The 16996-nt window shown below is 37.1% G+C and overlaps 2 protein-coding genes across 2 annotated transcripts; one reads left to right on the top strand and one right to left on the bottom strand.

Moving 5' to 3' along the window:
* Positions 1-581: 581 nt before the first annotated feature.
* Positions 582-9295, top strand: LOC137953287 (CDP-diacylglycerol--inositol 3-phosphatidyltransferase 1-like). The gene is made up of 11 exons (XM_068800611.1): positions 582-669; positions 1007-1131; positions 1927-2011; positions 2102-2151; positions 3019-3058; positions 7179-7223; positions 7327-7392; positions 7849-7963; positions 8046-8102; positions 8193-8291; positions 9011-9295. The coding sequence occupies exons 2-11, from the start codon at positions 1071-1073 to the stop codon at positions 9065-9067; spliced, it is 675 nt and encodes a 224-aa protein (XP_068656712.1). The 5' UTR covers positions 582-669; positions 1007-1070; the 3' UTR covers positions 9068-9295.
* Positions 9296-11316: 2021 nt separating this feature from the next.
* Positions 11317-11781, bottom strand: LOC137952545 (bZIP transcription factor 44-like). The gene has a single exon (XM_068799627.1). The coding sequence runs from the start codon at positions 11779-11781 to the stop codon at positions 11317-11319; it is 465 nt and encodes a 154-aa protein (XP_068655728.1).
* Positions 11782-16996: the final 5215 nt, after the last annotated feature.

Raw genomic sequence — 16996 nt, 5'->3', positions numbered from 1 at the left:
TTTGGTGGCGAGATTTTCAACTTGGAAGGGCATGGCAAAGCTCATTGTAGGATTAGCATTGAGCGTCGAGTGAAAGTGAATTTATTGGTTTCATGAAGTAAATTCACTTTCACTCAGTTTTTTCACTTAAACAAGTGGAGTGAATTTAACTATGTAATTCAAGTTCACTCTCCGCACTAACACTTTTGGACCCGCTTTCCCTAGTGAAAGTGAATTCACTAACAGGCCCATAGTTAGTCTATAACCTAGTGTGGATTAGGCAAGAGAATTGAGTTGTAAAAAACTGGTTTGATATTAGGGGTTGGGTTTAGGTTACTATTTGTTGCGTTATTTTGGTTTTGGGAAGAAGCAAAAGTGGAAGTAGAAGTATAAGTATCGAATGTTATACGTAAAAATACTGCATCGATATGCAACGACAATAGTATTTAAAATTACGACATCTAAAGTCATAATGCGACGGTATTTTATTATTTTATGTTATTTTATATCGAAATCAATTGATTCGTTCCCTCGTTCCCACGCTACGCACGTCTCCTGGAAGCTTTGGAAACGATTCTCTCTCTGTTGTTATAAATACAATTCTTTAAAGCCACTTCTCATTTTTCTGTGCATAGTCGAATCCGAAACTCTAGCTTTGGTCGTTACTGTTGGCGAGCAAATTTGTAATAGGTATAGATTTCGGTTTTTCAGCAATAAACTTTGTTTTATTAACTAGCACCATTTCACTAGCAGTGTCATCGTGCATTAATTTTCTTTAGTTTTCTTCATTGGGTTCACGAATTCGCTATGCTTCACCATACTTTCCATCTAACCCTGATCGCGCTGGGTATCACTTGGTTCCTCTTCCTTGTCTGCTTCTAAAGATAGTTAAGATGTTGCCAAACTGACAGTTACTCAAAATGCTGCCAAAGCAATGTTCATGTTTTTAGGCAAGCAAACCCCCATTGATTTGTTATTTGTTTTTACACCCGGTTACAACTCTTTTTTCTTTGTCTCATATTAGCAGGAGGCGGAGGTAGTGCAAATTTGAACTTTGAGTGCATTTCTTCGTTCAACAATAGATTTGAAGGATGGCTAAAAAATCAACTCCGAGGACGCTCGGTGTTTACCTATACATTCCTAATATAATCGGTAGGTTTAATTCTTGTTGCTTGTGGTTGTGCTTCTACATGTGTTTGCTATTTCATTAAAGGGGTCCGGGTTCTGGTTGTGTACATCTGACAATGACATGGGATTGTGACTGAGCTGGTCTGCTAACTCTGGTAGCTTCATTTTTGGGGATTGGCTAAAAAATTCCTGTCACATCAACTTAGAAACTTAAACTTGTTAAACAGAGTAAGTGACAATTTTCAGTAAAAGAGAAAAAAAAGTCTTTTGTTTTGGTTTGCGGTTGTCTTCTGGAAATTGTCTAATTCTAAGAAGTATTTGTTGAGAGCATGTAGACGATGCTCGTCAGTCAGTTCTTCATCTAGCTGCATGGGTTGATTTTCCCTTTAGTTTATGTACATATCTTTTGTATGGGTACTACTGCTGTTGGAAACTGTATGTTGGGAGATGGCTCCTGAAATGAATTTAATGGTTGAAAGAACTCAAAATGCATGCAAATACTTGGTAAAAATGCATTACACAGTACTGTCTTTGAACTGGCTGCATGGATTGAGCATTTGTTTCTGTTGGTGGTCTAAATTGCTAAATTTCTCTTTGTACAGCTGTGCCAGAACATGTTGTCATATGTTTCCAACATCTTTTTTGTGGTACTTCTTCGTTTAATTGTACTTCATCCTGGGCATTTCCTTGATTCTGTAAATGTTGTGTGCTTTTTTTTTCTGTCTCTGTTGTTTGGCCTGCAAAGTATTTGCATGATGAGTTGAATTATTGGTCATTCAAGGGGACTTCATTTTATCTGTTTCTTCTTTGTAAATGCAGGATACATAAGAGTTATCTTGAACTGTGTCGCATTTGGTCAGTGCTTTTACAATAAAAAGCTATTTGCAATCCTTTATTTCATCAGGTACACATCATGATCTCTTTTAGTTTTTCTTGTGTATTTTTATCTGTGCATCTAAATAGCTGGTATAGATTTACAGATTTGTGCTTTCAGTTTTGTTGGGGATGGGCTGGATGGTTGGTTTGCACGCAAATTCAATCAAGGTGGGTTTAATCTCTCACAGAAAACCTATTTGTCGGCTTACAGCTAAAGCTGAGTGCTTAAGTTCATCAAGCTAGCCACATTGCAAAGAAAGAAAATGAGTTCATCAAGCTAGTCCATTCATGTTTAAAAGCAGTGGAAGATAAAAAATTAGAAATGATGAAATCTTTAACATTCACACCATATGATCTCCAGGCACAACTTCCAGAGAAGAGTCTTCTTCTTGTTATTCCTATCTCTTTTATCTTTGTACATTATGGAGAACTGTTTTGACATTTTGCAAGACTAGAATGAGACTGTAAATTAAATCATGTCCTACACATTCTAAACAATTTGAAATGTTCTAAATTTTTCTGAATAGAGTTAGCACTTTTTTGTTGCTTTACATGTGCAAGCTTGTGCATTGGTAAAAGCTCTCTATTTTGGTCAATTCACATGTCTTTTTTCAACAAAGTTAAAAGTTGGATCCATGTCCATCCCAAAATGATTAGCTGAAGTTAGTAGACCTTTTCTTAATTACTAAGTATAAGATAAGTCTAATCCTGAATCCAAGTGGGAGTAATCTTAACACTCTCTCACATCTAAGCCTCTTGATGGCTTATATATGTGGATAATTTAAGGTGGGGACCCATGTACAGGTTCTCACTCATGTGCCATGTTAAAATGGAGTCCATGTTCATCGCAAAATGATTAGTCAAAGTTAGAAGACATCTTCCCAAGTAATGAGTGCAAGATATTTCTAAGACAAATTCATGTGGGACTATTTTTAACAAAATAGAAATTGTTTTTATGTACAATATTTTATGACAATGCAATGACTAGATGTTTTTACATGTTGCATCATTCAACTGATGTATCTGATGATTCAGTATCAACTTTTGGAGCTGTTTTGGACATGGTCACAGACAGGTAAGTCCTTATCCAGGTTAATTTCTAAGGAAAAGGATAAGGATCTGTTATGATTATATTTAACTATTTTTATGTTGGTAACGCTAATGTTGCATAAACCAATTGTAAAATACATAGATTGAAGAAGAATTAAGAAGAAATAAGAGGAAGAATGAAGAAGAGAGGACTGTGTTGAGCAGTCTATTCAATGGGAAGAAAAGTTGACACCCATTCTCTTTTATTAATCTCACTTAAGTGATACTTTACAAATAGAACGAAAATGTCCCTCGTAAGAGGATTTATACATCAATGAATAAAAGACTTACAAGCAACCAAAATTTTTACAAGTTCAACCACACCAACCATATACTAATAATCCGGGCAACCTTGAGTATAATATTATTGAACTACCCACATTTGAAATCACTAAAATACCTCTATAACACTCGCCCTCTAGGTGGAGTATATATGTCGAGTAATCTCGGCTTGGTACAAAAATTACTGAAATCTTTCTTCCCAAGAGACTTTGTGAATATATCAATAACCTACTCAATGATCCCAACATAAGGGGTAACTACCTTGCCACTAATAACTGTATTTCTCACAAAGTTAAAATCAACTTCTATATGTTTTGCTCTCTCATGGAAAACAAGATTGTTGGCAATAAAGATGACTATTTCGTTATCATACCTAAGCACCATAGGCTCTTTAGAGGCAAGTTTAAACTCCTTTGACACTGATTGAATCCACATAAGTTCGTTCACAATATGAGTCATTGCCCGATATTCTACCTTTGCACTGGAACATGCCACTACGTTTTGTTTTTTACTTTTCCAACTAATAAGGTTGCCTCCGATGAATACACAAAAAATTGGTGGATTTTCTATCCAATTTTGATTTAGCGTAAGCATCTATGTATCCTTTCACCTTGAGGTGTTCATGAGGCCTATAGAATTGCTCCTTGCTTGGGGCACCCTTCAAATATCATAAGATCCTCTAGGTTACTTCAAGGTCAATTTTGCGTTGAGACTCCCTAAATTGGTTTACTACACTGACAAGAAAGGCAATTTTAGGCCTCAATACAGTCACACATATCAATTGTTTAGCCAATCTTCTATACATAGTCTTGTCTTTCAGAAAAGGGCTATCATCACCCCACAAATTCTGACCAACCTCTATAGGAGTATCCACTGGTTTAGCTTCTAATAGCCCACACGCATCCAACATGTTAGTAATATACTTCCCTTGTGACAATACTACACCTTACTTTTGGCCACCTCAATCCCTAAAAAATATTTCAAGGATCTAAGAACCTTGGTTTGAAAATGTTTGCTCAGATATGCTTTCAATTCTTTAATCCCTTAGCATCATTTCTAGAGAGCACAATATCGTCTACATACACCACAAGTACTACATTGTTGAAGAGCAAATATGGAAGAGTCTTACATGATTTTCATAGTAAGAAGTTTCGTAGAACTTGTTTTCAAGTTTTGCGTTTTTGTTACCTAGTTGCGTATCTTTTGCATTGTCAACTCTAAAAAATTATGGTCACCCCCCAAAAATTTATACTTGGTCAAATTTATTAAGTTTTACCGTTATAATCTCTCTTAATTTTTCAAAAAAAATGGTCACTTTCTAGATTCATTTGTAATTATGAGTGTACATTATTGCCTCCTTCCGGTTAAAGTTGTTTTCCTCTAGTATTTCTTCAATTTATCTTCTGGTGTTTTCATCACTTCAGAGCAATGCCTAGACCCACTACCTAAAAATTATAAGAGTGTGCCCAATATCCAATTTGAGTCAAGTTTTTTATTCTTCACCCAAGAGGTGATTTGTGTTTGAGCTACCCTTAAAAAGTGAGTAGTCTCTTTATTGTGTCCTAAAATTGTATCGTTTTTCCGCCTTTACAATTGAGTGGAGAGTGTTTCAGACTATGACCGTTTCGACTGGTATATGGAGCTTTGTTGTATGGTTATGAGTGATTTTCTTCTCCTATACTGTGTTTTGTTCAAGTTGGGTCTCTATGTCCCCTTTATCCCTAGTGGAGAGAAGTTGAAAAAGAAGTATAAGAAAGAGTTAATTTGTTCCACATGTTGTGGTAATTTTTATGTGACCAAAATATTCAAGAAAGGGGGAGAACAAAAGATGAAATTTTTGCATCCATGAAAAAAAAAATTCAACAAAAGAAAATTAAAGACTAAGAATTTTTTTCATTGCAAGCTGAAGTTATAAACTCCGTCTTGAGAGGGAGTGTTGAAGAACAAGTATGAAAGAGTTTTACATGACTCTCACAACAATAAGTCTCACAAGAGCCATAATCAATATGGTGGAGTCAAAGAGTAGTCTCACGGGAGGAAAACTCACAAAATAGTTTACTTGAAGGTGTTTTAGTAATGTTAGTTTTCTATTTATTATCAGTTGTTTAATTGTTCTAGGACTTATATTTTAGTATTTAATTTTGGATGTAACTGGGATAAAGGTAGTTTAATTGTAATTGGATTCTACTAGCTTTCTCTATTATAAATAGAGGCCCATTGTACTCAGTTATGAACAAGTTAGTGAAGTATTTCTCTTTTTTAGAAATTCAATACTTCATTCTATTGTAATTTTACAACATGTATGGTAAAAAAATGAAGCACTGTTATTTCTAAAGAACTTCATATACAACTCATAGATGCGAGACAAATTGCTCTCTTGATAAAAGATAGACTCCAGAGTATTCTAATACCTTTAGCAGTGTCATAACTAATTACCTGATTATTTACATGTGGCTGCACAAAATTCAACATCCAAGTTTGAACTTGATGATTCTTTGATGCCCAATCTTCAGTTATAATTTTAAGAGGATCATCTTATAATGTACTCTCTTAGCTATCAAAAATTTCTTAGCAACACGTGACTAACTCAGATAATTCGACCCATTTAACTTAATCAATGCAAGCTGAATATGGTCTTTATTTTCTTCAGGCTCAACATTTGTAATAGGAGTGATTACTTCTTTGGTATCTGCCATAGTGATGCTCAATAACAAGCAACTTTATCAGTAATAATATCAGCAAACAAACTACACAAAACACCTTATCAACAACACCTATCAGACCCAAGAAGGTGTGCACAGACTCTTGTGGGCTTCACATTTCACAAAATTCACCTAGGGTTTATAAAAAACTCAGATTTAATACTCGACAGTCTTCTAAGAACGCTAATTGCAGTGATTAATCAAGAACAACACCATTAAAGAGTCCAATTAGGTTTCCACAAACACACCTGTGTTCTAGACTAGGTACGCAGGCACAAAAATTCCAAAATACTTCTCATGATTTCAATAGATCTTTACAACATAAACAATGACACATAATAACTGCTTAGATAGCAGCAATCGCTGTTAACCTTTAGGTTAAAGCTCAAAAGTGGAGAGAACTAAATTTTTAGTTCTGTCAGCAGATGCAATTGAAAAGGCCAATCTGGAGAGAGGTCACAGGCTTCAGGAAGGAGGAAACTCTGACTTTAGGTTTTGATTTACAGATCGGAAGGCTCTAGTACCAGGTAAAATATATAGATTGAAGAGGAATTAAGAAGAAATAAGAAGAAGAATGAAGAAGACAGGACCGCATTGAGCAGCCTATTCCATGGGGAGAAAAGTCGACCTCCATTCTTCTTTATTTCTCTCTCATATGTGATACTTCACAACTGGACAGAAATGCCCCTCATAAGAGGCCTTATTCATCAATAAATAAAAAAACTTAAAACCAGAGTTTACAAGCTCAACCACACCAACCATAAACTAATAGTTTCGACAACCTTGACTGCAATATTTCTAAATTACTCAGTTGTGTAATTACTGAAATACCCCTGACTTCTAACACCATTCATTATGTGTGAAACAATAAAAACTGTTCTCATCATTCTCATTGTGTTTTACTGGATGATTCCAATTTCTTTATAGAATGGTGCATAAGCTTAACTCGGTTCTTTGCTGCTTTATTTCCTTTCTTAATCCTTTACGAATAAAAATAATTCCATTATGCTTAATGTTCTTCATGATTTTAAGAGCAGCTATATCTTTCTCAAAATAGAAAAAAAATAGCAGCTATGTGTTATATTAGCAAATAAATTTTTTTCTTGTTTCATTTTATATCAGGGTCAGCACTGCATGTCTATTGGTGGTTCTTTCTCAAATATACAGGTAAAAACTTCTATCAAGTACTATATTTTTTTTGTATGTAGTATCTTTGTAATAATTTGTTTATGACTATAGCATTAAAATCTTTGTTTTGGCCATTTTGCAGGCCTGGATTGGTTTTCTTGTCATTACTTGCCTTGGATATTGCAAGTCATTGGTTCCAGATGTATAGGTATTCCTTTATGTTCTCTTACACCTCATCTTTCTTTTGTGTATGTGGCTATAGGTAGTCATAACAAGTTCAATTATTCTTCATGGATTGAACTTGCTTTCCATAAGTTGTCTGAGTTTCCAAGCTATGTGAGCTGAATCAGTTGAAGAGTATTGACATGCAAAATTTGGAAAATGAGGTGTTTGGGTCTTGGCTTTGCTTCTTTGCCTCAGCGTCTTGCAATCTGCAGACACTCCCATAATCTAGCATGACTTTATGGTCTCATTGACTTATCAGATACTTTATTCCTTCACCATGATTAGATGTTTTTCTATTTCTTGGCTTCTTTTTTGAATGTATAAAGAGTTATAGTTGAATAGTAGATTATTGACCTGACATCTAAATCACTTTCACTTGAATTTAATTGACAGTCTGGAAGTCTTATTCTTACATTTCACTTTGATTTGGTGATTTCAGTACATTTCTTTCAGGCAAGGCTAGTCATAAAGATGTAAAAGACAGCACTAGTTGGCTCTTCCGGATGTACTATGGAAATCGATTATTCTTGGCTTTTTGCTGTGTGGGATCAGAGGCAATTATTTTTCCTCTGCTAATATTTTTTATTTCTTTTCCTTACTCTTTCTGTTAAACCAAATGCAATGTGCTGCCTGCAGGTTCTTTATATTATCTTATTCCTTCTTGCAGAGAACCAATCTGAAGATTTGATTGATGTATGTATTTTTACTTAATTTTTGAGTACTCTACGTGGATATATGAAAGGTTCCAGGTTCACTAACTTTTGTTTTTGTCCTACATGATAGGTGCTTACGAGTGCTTTAAAACAGGGTTCACTTGTTTCATTTCTTGCTGTTTTAGCTTTTCTTGGGTGGACAATCAAGCAATTAATCAACGTTATACAGGTATAATGTTTGTTAACTGTCAATTTTGCCGCATATAATCAATGAGGAGGAATTCTTAATGGGAGCATCATATAAAAATGCTATAGATGTGATCTCTCATATTTATCAGAGAGAGATCCCTGTTCTTTTGCTTCTAAAGAAGTTCCCCTAATACAGTGAGAACTTATATAACTCAAAAATCATCCGTAATTACAGGAACTTGTATCATTCTTCACATCATTTTGTTTTTACAAAGACAAGTCTGATTTGTTGTATGATTGGGATAAACTCTGCTAGGTATGGCCTTGAAATTGATTGTCCATCACGATACGTATGTCTGTATGTCTATATGTGTCTCTAAGTGGCAACATTTGGAATTGGACAACAACAAGTCCCACTATTGTATGTTTTCATGGTCTCCTGAGAACCCATGCTTTATTTTCCATGCTAGTCGGAAAAGCATGTAGGGTCATTTCTTAGTATGTCATCTTCGTATACACTGCAACTGATTGAAAGCCATCTGCATGTGCTCTGCTCACTGATCATGGATGCATTTGCTTGTTTAAATGCCTAACTCCTTTGGTCTGTACTTCTATTTTGGTAATCTTCCTAATATTTGGAAATTGATGGTGAAGTTTGCATCACATTCAGTTACCTACTTACCTTCTATAATAGAGGCTTCCTGCTCTGATGTGTTTGACACTTGCTAAGTGGGACTAAATGTTTGTGGTTGGTCTCAGTTGAAGACAGCTGCGGATGTGTGTGTAGTTTATGATATGAAAAGGGAGAAACCCTAGTAGCACTCCTTAAGCCTCGACAAACATTTTTTTCCATGTATTTCACTAGTTTTTCTGACAGTGAACTTTTTTTTTTTTTTTGCTTGCTTCAAATGCTACATGGAATCTAATTGTTTACTCTAGAACTTGATTACTCTTTGTAGAAACACCTACAACATGTTTGTACTGGATGAGAGCATCGACCCGGCTCTCTCCCATTTCATGAAATTATAATTCTGTTTTTCTTTTGATAAACTGACTGGACCGGTTCCATTACTTGTGTTATTAAGGGTCTGTTTGGAACCCCTAGAAAAAAAAAACAGAAAAAAAAATTAGAATTTAATCATTATTATTCCTAAAAACAGTTAGTGAAAATGAGATAATGATCAAATTATCCTTTTTATTAGTTATTTTTTGGAATAATAATAATCAAATTCTCATTTTCTGTTCTTTTCCATGGGGTTCCAAACATAGCCCGAGGGGAGTGAAAAATTCGATTGCAGTTCATGAATGAGAGCCTGAGCACGCCAGTGGGTTCATTTGCCGTCCCTATTTGTCGTTTTAGATGTTTTTAGTGAGTGATTTCTCATTTTGCATCCCTAAATGGTTTCCAGGAAAGAGCAAGCAGCAAGCAGCGAGCATTAAGATATCTTAATGGAGGCCATGGTCGAAATAAAGAGAAAATCTTACGCCCCCTATTGAGGGCAAGGCACCATTTATTGACATTAAGGATTTGTGGAAGTAGGAAAGCATCAGGTCACCCTTAAAAGTAAGGGGGCGGCTATCAGAAACTTGCAAAGTTAATAGACCACGAGTTTGTGAACTCTTCCAATTATTAACTGTTGTAGCCTCGACAGACACCTGGGTCTCCAGAGACGTGTCTCAGTTCGAAACAGCGACGGTGACCAAACCATTCATTCATGTGGGTCCTATTTGAAGAAAAGGTCGTTTCAAGTGGGACCCTCGTGAACCGATGGCTCCTTTTTATGTTACTTAATCTCAGTAGATGAAACAGTAAGAATATGGGATAAGTCTTTCTTCAATGATCTCATGTCTAGACTTTAAGCAGATTAGATTAGAACAAAGCCGACATCTTAGTGTGGTCAGCCAGCCTTTTTAAAGTCCCAATTTATTATTAATCTGTGCTCAGTCGTCATCTTCTTCAATTATTTTAAGTGAATGATAGCTTATTGATGTGAGAATCATGTCATGCCATTAGAGAAGAGGAGAAAAATTATCTTAAATATGTCGTCTTTGTTTCTACTCATAAAGAGAGATCTCCCGTTTTGATTCTTGTTTGGCCTTTCACACCACCATTAACACCCTTTTGGCAATTAGGGGGAGAAAGAGAAGGACGACTACTTTGAAGCACTAATCCCGGTAATTAGTAAAATGATTTTAGCTTAAATCCAATTAAAATGATAGAACAAGGATCTCCTTCCAAAGCAATAAAACAAGGGGTAATAACCAAATCGACATTATCAATCCTACCGTTCATCCGATCGACATTCACTCTCACCGCCGGCCAAAAAAATCCAATATTTCTCTTTCATGGCATGGAATTCCGTGAGGAATATCCGCTATAACACGCTGTCCAACTTAATGCTGCGCACACTGCGCGATTCACCGGCCGTTTATTTTATTCAAAAGCGACTAGTTTTAATCGACGAAAAAAGTGAGTTTCTTGTCTTGAGCCCATTCGTCACTCTTCGTAAAGTTATGTCTTTTGTTTCCTTTCCCCATTCAAAATCAGTCGCTGTCTTCCCCAACTTTATCCAATTCCCCGTTTAAAATAAGCATCGCCCGGAATCTTCGTGCCAACATTTTTATGGCTGATCGGTTTTGTGGTTTCTGCAGTGCGATTTGGTGTTTGAAAGTTTGATTGCATTTTGGATGCGCTTGTGAGTACTGGGAAAGATTTGCAGTTCTGAAAACACGAAGAGATCGAAGAAGACGATGCAAGAATGGGAGAAAAGACAAGAAAAGCTTTGAATTTTTTTACATAATGCGGTTTCGGGCAAATCCGCGAAATGATTTTCCAAACCCCGATTTTTCCGAAAGCCATGAAAAACTGCTCTAGGTTGTCATATGATATAACCCTCCGTTTACTTTCCTCTGTACCCAAATTTTAACGAGTAATATACAAAAAGAAAGAGAATAAGAGAAGAGAAAGCAATGGCGTTTCTGTTCTCTAACGTCCCTTTTTCTTTTTTTTCTTCCTCCGTGGAATGGACGATTTAATCTTCATGATCCCGTTATTTATCTGATAGTTATGCGTTTAATAGAGGGTTTTGTTGGTTCACTGACGCCAAGTGCTGGAGCCGCCGGAAGAGCAGAAACCGGCGAATATCCTGCAGTTTCCGCCGGAGTTCCTGGGACTCGGACCGCAGCCGATCATTTTCCCGCCGTAACATCTCGTTGTGTTGCAACACCACGTCCAACCGGTTGGCCATCTGTCGGTTCTCGAACCGGAGCCGGTTGGACAGGCTCCGCATGTCCTCCAAATGCTTTTGTTTCCGCATCCGAGACCGCCGCGCAGACTCCCGGTTCGATATCATCCGTCTCCGCTTCCGCTCGTCCATAGTGGACCGGTTCAGGTCCTCCGAACCGGAATTGGAACCGGCCGGAGTGACCTCCGTCAGTATGGAGTCCATGGACAGCAACGCTTCCGCACTTTCCCAGAACCCACCGTCGAATAACGGCAACGGTATTCCGACAAGACCTTCCGTCGACATTATGGCCGGAAAACCACCAATCAGAGAAATCTAGCTGGGGAGGGAGGGAGGAGAGGGAAAGGGAAGAATAGCGGCGTAGGAGCTCGCTATTTATGGACGAAGCAAAAGCCAATCTGCGGGCCCCATTTTTCCCAAAGCATGAAACGTGCCCTCATATCGTATACAAACCGTATCTACACCGTATATAACTGCTGTACTTCTTTGAGTCAGGTGGCACTAAACTGGCCCCTCTCTGCTTTTACTGTGGGTCCCTTTCTCTGATTAGCTTAATTACGAAGGAATAAATTGTGGACCAAGCAAAGCCCCGCCGCGTGTCAACATCTCGCTCCACTTCGGTGGCACGTGCGGCACACCTTCGACTCGTCGCGCGCCTTTGTTAGTAAAGTGGGGAAAACACTAATCGCCCTCTTGATTGATGGAAGAGTGAAGTGATGTGCGTCACTTTCCCTTTACGTGGCCTAATTAAGTTATTAAAATCGCAATTAGAAACATAATCTAAGGATCCGTGACACAATCGCGATGGTGAATGATGGAGAAAGTCCAATCGACCATCTCCATCATCCACTTGTGGCGGTACACTGGTTCTGTTGCGGGGCCCAGTGGGCTCCGTCACATCCGAATCCTTGGATCTTTCTCGGAGTGTGATCTGCCACGTTTAAGGTGGGGACAGCCGGGGGTTATTGGACGGGAAGGTGACAAGGGTGGATGATTTTTAATTAAGAGCACGTAGTTTTAAGTACCTAAACAGGGCCCCACTTCACGCTCGTAACGGAAAAAAAAAATCGGGAGGCTTGGTTGTGGTGCCGTGGTGGGCGACACGAGACACGAGACAAGAAACGAACAAACCAGTGTCTTCTTCCTTTAGCGCTCCCCTACTTTTCCATTTCTGCTTCAAAATCTCTGCTCTGAACAGAGACATGCACGTTGCTCACTTTCATTGCTTTTCTGTTCAGTGAAGGTACAAGGAGTAGGCATCCAAGCGACTGCTTAATCTGCTTTTTCGCTCTAAGCTTGGCTTCTTTATCCTGAGTTGCTCTCTTTCTTTATCCCCCATGTCTCGTCCAAACTTTTTCTTCTTTTGAACGTAGGTGAATTGCCCATGAAACAGAGCAGCTCTTTCTTTCTTTCTCTGTCGCCATGATTACAATATTTGCTTTTCTTTCCCAGGAATCTTGCTCCCTTCTTTATCTACTGTGGGCGGCTTCGTCTCTTGCTACAGTTCCTTCTAGAACCGGAAATTCTGGAGAACATGGTTTACACTATTACTTGGTTGGATCTATCCAGAAACTCCCCGACTCTACAGTTGCAACAAAAGCAGTCACCCCGTCTGTTCATATATATTTATCCGTTGGAATAACCTAACAGGTAAAATCCCATCTCCATATTTGTCTTTTAATTCACGTCAAGGAAGCTAATTCACAAAGAAGATCGAGGAATCTCTCTCTCTCTCTCTCTCTCTCTTTTACCCAGTAAGAAGAGTGCAGATCGCGGCCTCTTTTCTATTGTCACCAATCAAAACTATCTCCCTTCTCCTTTTGACGATTCCCTCTTTTTCTTTTTTTCACAGACAAGACTCACAATACGATTCCCAGTGCATCACCTGAAGGAGTTCCCTTCCTGGCTCCATTGTACGCCCTTTAGCTTCCAAGTATCGGAATTTTAAACCGTTTCTGCTTTTTCAAACTTTGATGGATTATATCCAGCAGAATCCCCAGTAGGGCCTCCCAAACAAGTGGCAGAGCATGGCAGTAAAGACATGGTTACATGCGGAAACTAAAATAATCTGAGATCTTGCCGTGGGTCCTGCGCATCACATGCAAAGTTAGAACGTGAGTTCAGCTGAGACTACTGTTCATGCACTTGCCGTATCTAAACATAAACAAGCTCTGCTTTGCTCCCAAATTCCACATCTTTTAGGGATGGGGATGGCTGGATGATGTGCCCAGTTGTGGGACTTTCGGCAGGGTTAAATGATCGATTTTTGGAGGATTGGAGGGTTGAATGACAGCCCCTTTTTTGGTCTTCTTTTGCAGATTGATGCTTTTGTTAAGAAATTCGATTCATTGACGACATCTATGGACTATAATTGAGGCAGTTGAGGCACACTACATATGGTCTATGCTCTTTTTTATAAGCCTAAATAAAGGGGGGGGAGGGTCCTCCTCTTTGTGGCACACACAGGCCAGTAGACAAGGAAATGCCATATGTCACATCCATTTTTTTTAGCCCGAACCCAAAAAAAGTACAGTAAAATTTGGTGAATATATGATATAGAGAAGGGTAGAAGTCTGGCCTCCAATGAGAGTCCTCTCTCTTTGGCACTCTTCTCTTTCTCATTTGTGCACTTCTCTTTCTTCTCCTCTTAACTCTTTTTTCCCTTTCTCTTTTATTACTTTTTCTCTATCTTGTCCTAGATCTGTGCAACCCTTGTGGAGGGTAATAATTTGGAAAGATTGATTTGCTTTGGGTCTAAAGGTGTGACATTTTGTGACATTTTTTCTTAGGGGTTGTGATATACCTTAAGGTTGATTTCGACATGTGGGCCTCACATACATCTATGCAAATATTTTGTTGCATTCCAAGTACATTTCTTGAACTGGTGGAGGTGATTTTTTATTGATTATAGTTATTTTTTTATTATGGTAGACATGACTAATGTTGGGGAAGTTATTAATCCAATTGATCCTTCTAGAAATTCTAAGAGTAAAAGATTCTCGTTCTATTTAAATTACCTCAGGTAAAATTAAATGGGAAGAACCATTTGAATTGACCTCGTTTAATCCTTATGCTTTTTAAAAGCAAAGAGAAAGGTTGAGTATCTTAAGGAGGATCCTCCTAGTCCTATGTCAGAGGATTGAGAGGCTGAAAATAGTTAAGTGATGACTTGACTTGGTACCAGTATGAAACCCAAATTTTGTGATCAGGTGATGAGTTGTGATACATCTACGCAAATTTGGGTTACTTAAAATTTATTTTATCTCAGGAGATAAATTTATTTAAATTGTATGATTTATTTGTCAAATATTTCAACTTACTATTATTTTACTGAGATACGAGGTGTCTTGCAGGAGATTAGTACATTCCACCATTTTACTACAAATGAAGATCAACTCCACAAAAAGAAGAAGAAGAAGAAGAAGAAGAATCAAATTTAAGTAGCTTGTTTCTTAGAAGGACTTGGACCGAAGTATGATGCAATCTAGGCTCAAACAGTGGTAGATGTCGAAATGACCGCTCTTGAGAAATCATTTAATGGTATCATTCAAGCAGAAAGTGTAGTGAATATAGGTGAGACAAAAATTAAAACAAGTGAAACTTTAACTCTCAATCTCAACTATACTCCCACTAGATCTAACACTCCTTAAGGGATGTAGAAGGGGTCGAAGAGGTTGTGGTTGAGACAATTCAAGTCATGGATGTAGATACAAGCGATAGGAGGTGTATCTATGGTGGAAGAAATATTTAATCACTTTTTAGACAAGTCGTAGAATATTTTTGAAAAATTGCAGTTTAATTGAAGGTATGAAAGTGTCCACTATTGAGACTCAAGGAGAAATTCAACAATTATTTTAGCGGTTGAGCCAATTGACATCTACATTGAATCTTCTATTGGGAGTATCACTATGGCAAATTAGGTATGACTGCACTACATGTGTCCTCTAGTCCCCCATAGACCATTAAGTCTGGAGGGTCTACACATATGTTAGATATGCCTACATGTTCTCATCTATACTTCCTTGACTAATATATTGAATTGTCGCCTTAGCCAATGGGTTCACCCAATAGGTTCACAGTGAAGGAATTTAACAAATGACTCCACACATGTAATTGTCCATGTCTTGTTTGTTTCCAATTTTTGCAATAAATCATATTACTAAGTCTTTGAATTGTTCTCTAACCATTTACCCTATATCTTGTATTTTTTAGGATTTGTAGACTAAGAAGATTATTAGTTCAAGCATGAGAAAGGTGAGCTCTATTTTTTAGATGGCGTGACTATTCCAAAGGTTGTGGCATTATTAATAAATGTTTCACCATATCTATGCTACCTATGCTTAGGACGTCCATATCTAACTAAGCTATGTCACTTCATTCTCTGTCGTCTAATCTATCTTTCGAGTGTAAATCATGTCATCTTGAAAACCATCATAAAGTTGGTTTTCTAGCTAATTCTAGTCAAAGTTCTAGTTTTTTTTTTAATTAATTCATTTTGATATATGAGGCATGTGTAGTATCTCAAGTACTTCTAGTTTCAAATATTTTGTATCATTTATATATAATTTTAGTAGAATAACATTGGTATATCTCCTTCAAGAGAAATTATATGTTTTTGATATATTTACAAAGTTTTCCAAATAAAATAAAAACCAAATTCAAGACTGCCATTCACATATTTCTCACAAATAATGATCTAGAGTTTCTTAACCAAAAAGTTCAACTCTTTTGTGAATTGCAAAAAAATATATATTAAACTTTGTGTGCATACAATAAACAAATGGGGTTGTTAAACGAAAAAATAAGCATCTGCATGAGCTTGCCTGTACCTTCATATTTTAGATGAATATTCTTTTATCTTTTTGGGCTGATGCAATCCTAAACTTAAGTTATTCAATTAATTGTATGTCATCGTCTGATCCACGAGAACATATTCCCATCCAGGTGTTAAAACCTTAATACGGAGTATTTGATGTAGGTCCTAAAGTATTTGGTGGTAGTTGTTTTGTTCATTTACTTAGTAAAACTAGTAACAAATTGTCCGTTTGTTCCATCAAATGTGTTTTTGTTTTGGGTTATTCGTGTAATTAGAATTGATACGAGTGATATACTCCTGTGATAAGGAAAATTTATATCTTTGCTAATGTTACATTTTTTAATAGTACGTCATATTTGTTTCCACCACTTTTTTTGAGCCCATTTGAGGAGAGTTCAGTTGTTCAATCCAATTCCTATTTTATTATGTGTAGTTCAAGTGTAGGTACTACACAACATGCATCCACCACCATCACCTTTCAAGCCACTCAAGTGCATCAACAATGTTGTATACATCAACAAGAGGTTTCTTCTCAAGTCTAGCCATCACATTCTTCAATTACATATTTTGAACTCTTAAATTAGAAATTTTTCCATCGCACTTGGAAAAGGAAAAATACTATGTACTTCTCATCAAGTATCCAAATATGTGTCATTTGATTTTTTGACACTGTCGTATAGGTTA

This window comes from Aristolochia californica, unplaced genomic scaffold (genome assembly GCF_029961685.1).
Source record: "Aristolochia californica isolate CCGP_79_NKW_82.1479 unplaced genomic scaffold, dmAriCali1.0.hap1 SCAF_16, whole genome shotgun sequence".
Classification (NCBI taxonomy): Eukaryota; Viridiplantae; Streptophyta; class Magnoliopsida; order Piperales; family Aristolochiaceae; genus Aristolochia; species Aristolochia californica.
This window is presented reverse-complemented; position numbering and strand designations above follow the sequence as displayed.

Excerpts from the sequence above, each read along its gene's own strand:
- LOC137953287 (XM_068800611.1), top strand. The coding sequence starts at position 1,071 with ATGGCTAAAAAATCAACTCCGAGGACGCTCGGTGTTTACCTATACATT. Across the intron at positions 2,012-2,101 it reads GCAATCCTTTATTTCATCAG|TTTTGTTGGGGATGGGCTGG; the intron begins GTACACATCATG and ends TTGTGCTTTCAG. Across the intron at positions 7,393-7,848 it reads CATTGGTTCCAGATGTATAG|TACATTTCTTTCAGGCAAGG; the intron begins GTATTCCTTTAT and ends TGGTGATTTCAG.
- LOC137952545 (XM_068799627.1), bottom strand. The coding sequence starts at position 11,781 with ATGTCGACGGAAGGTCTTGTCGGAATACCGTTGCCGTTATTCGACGGT.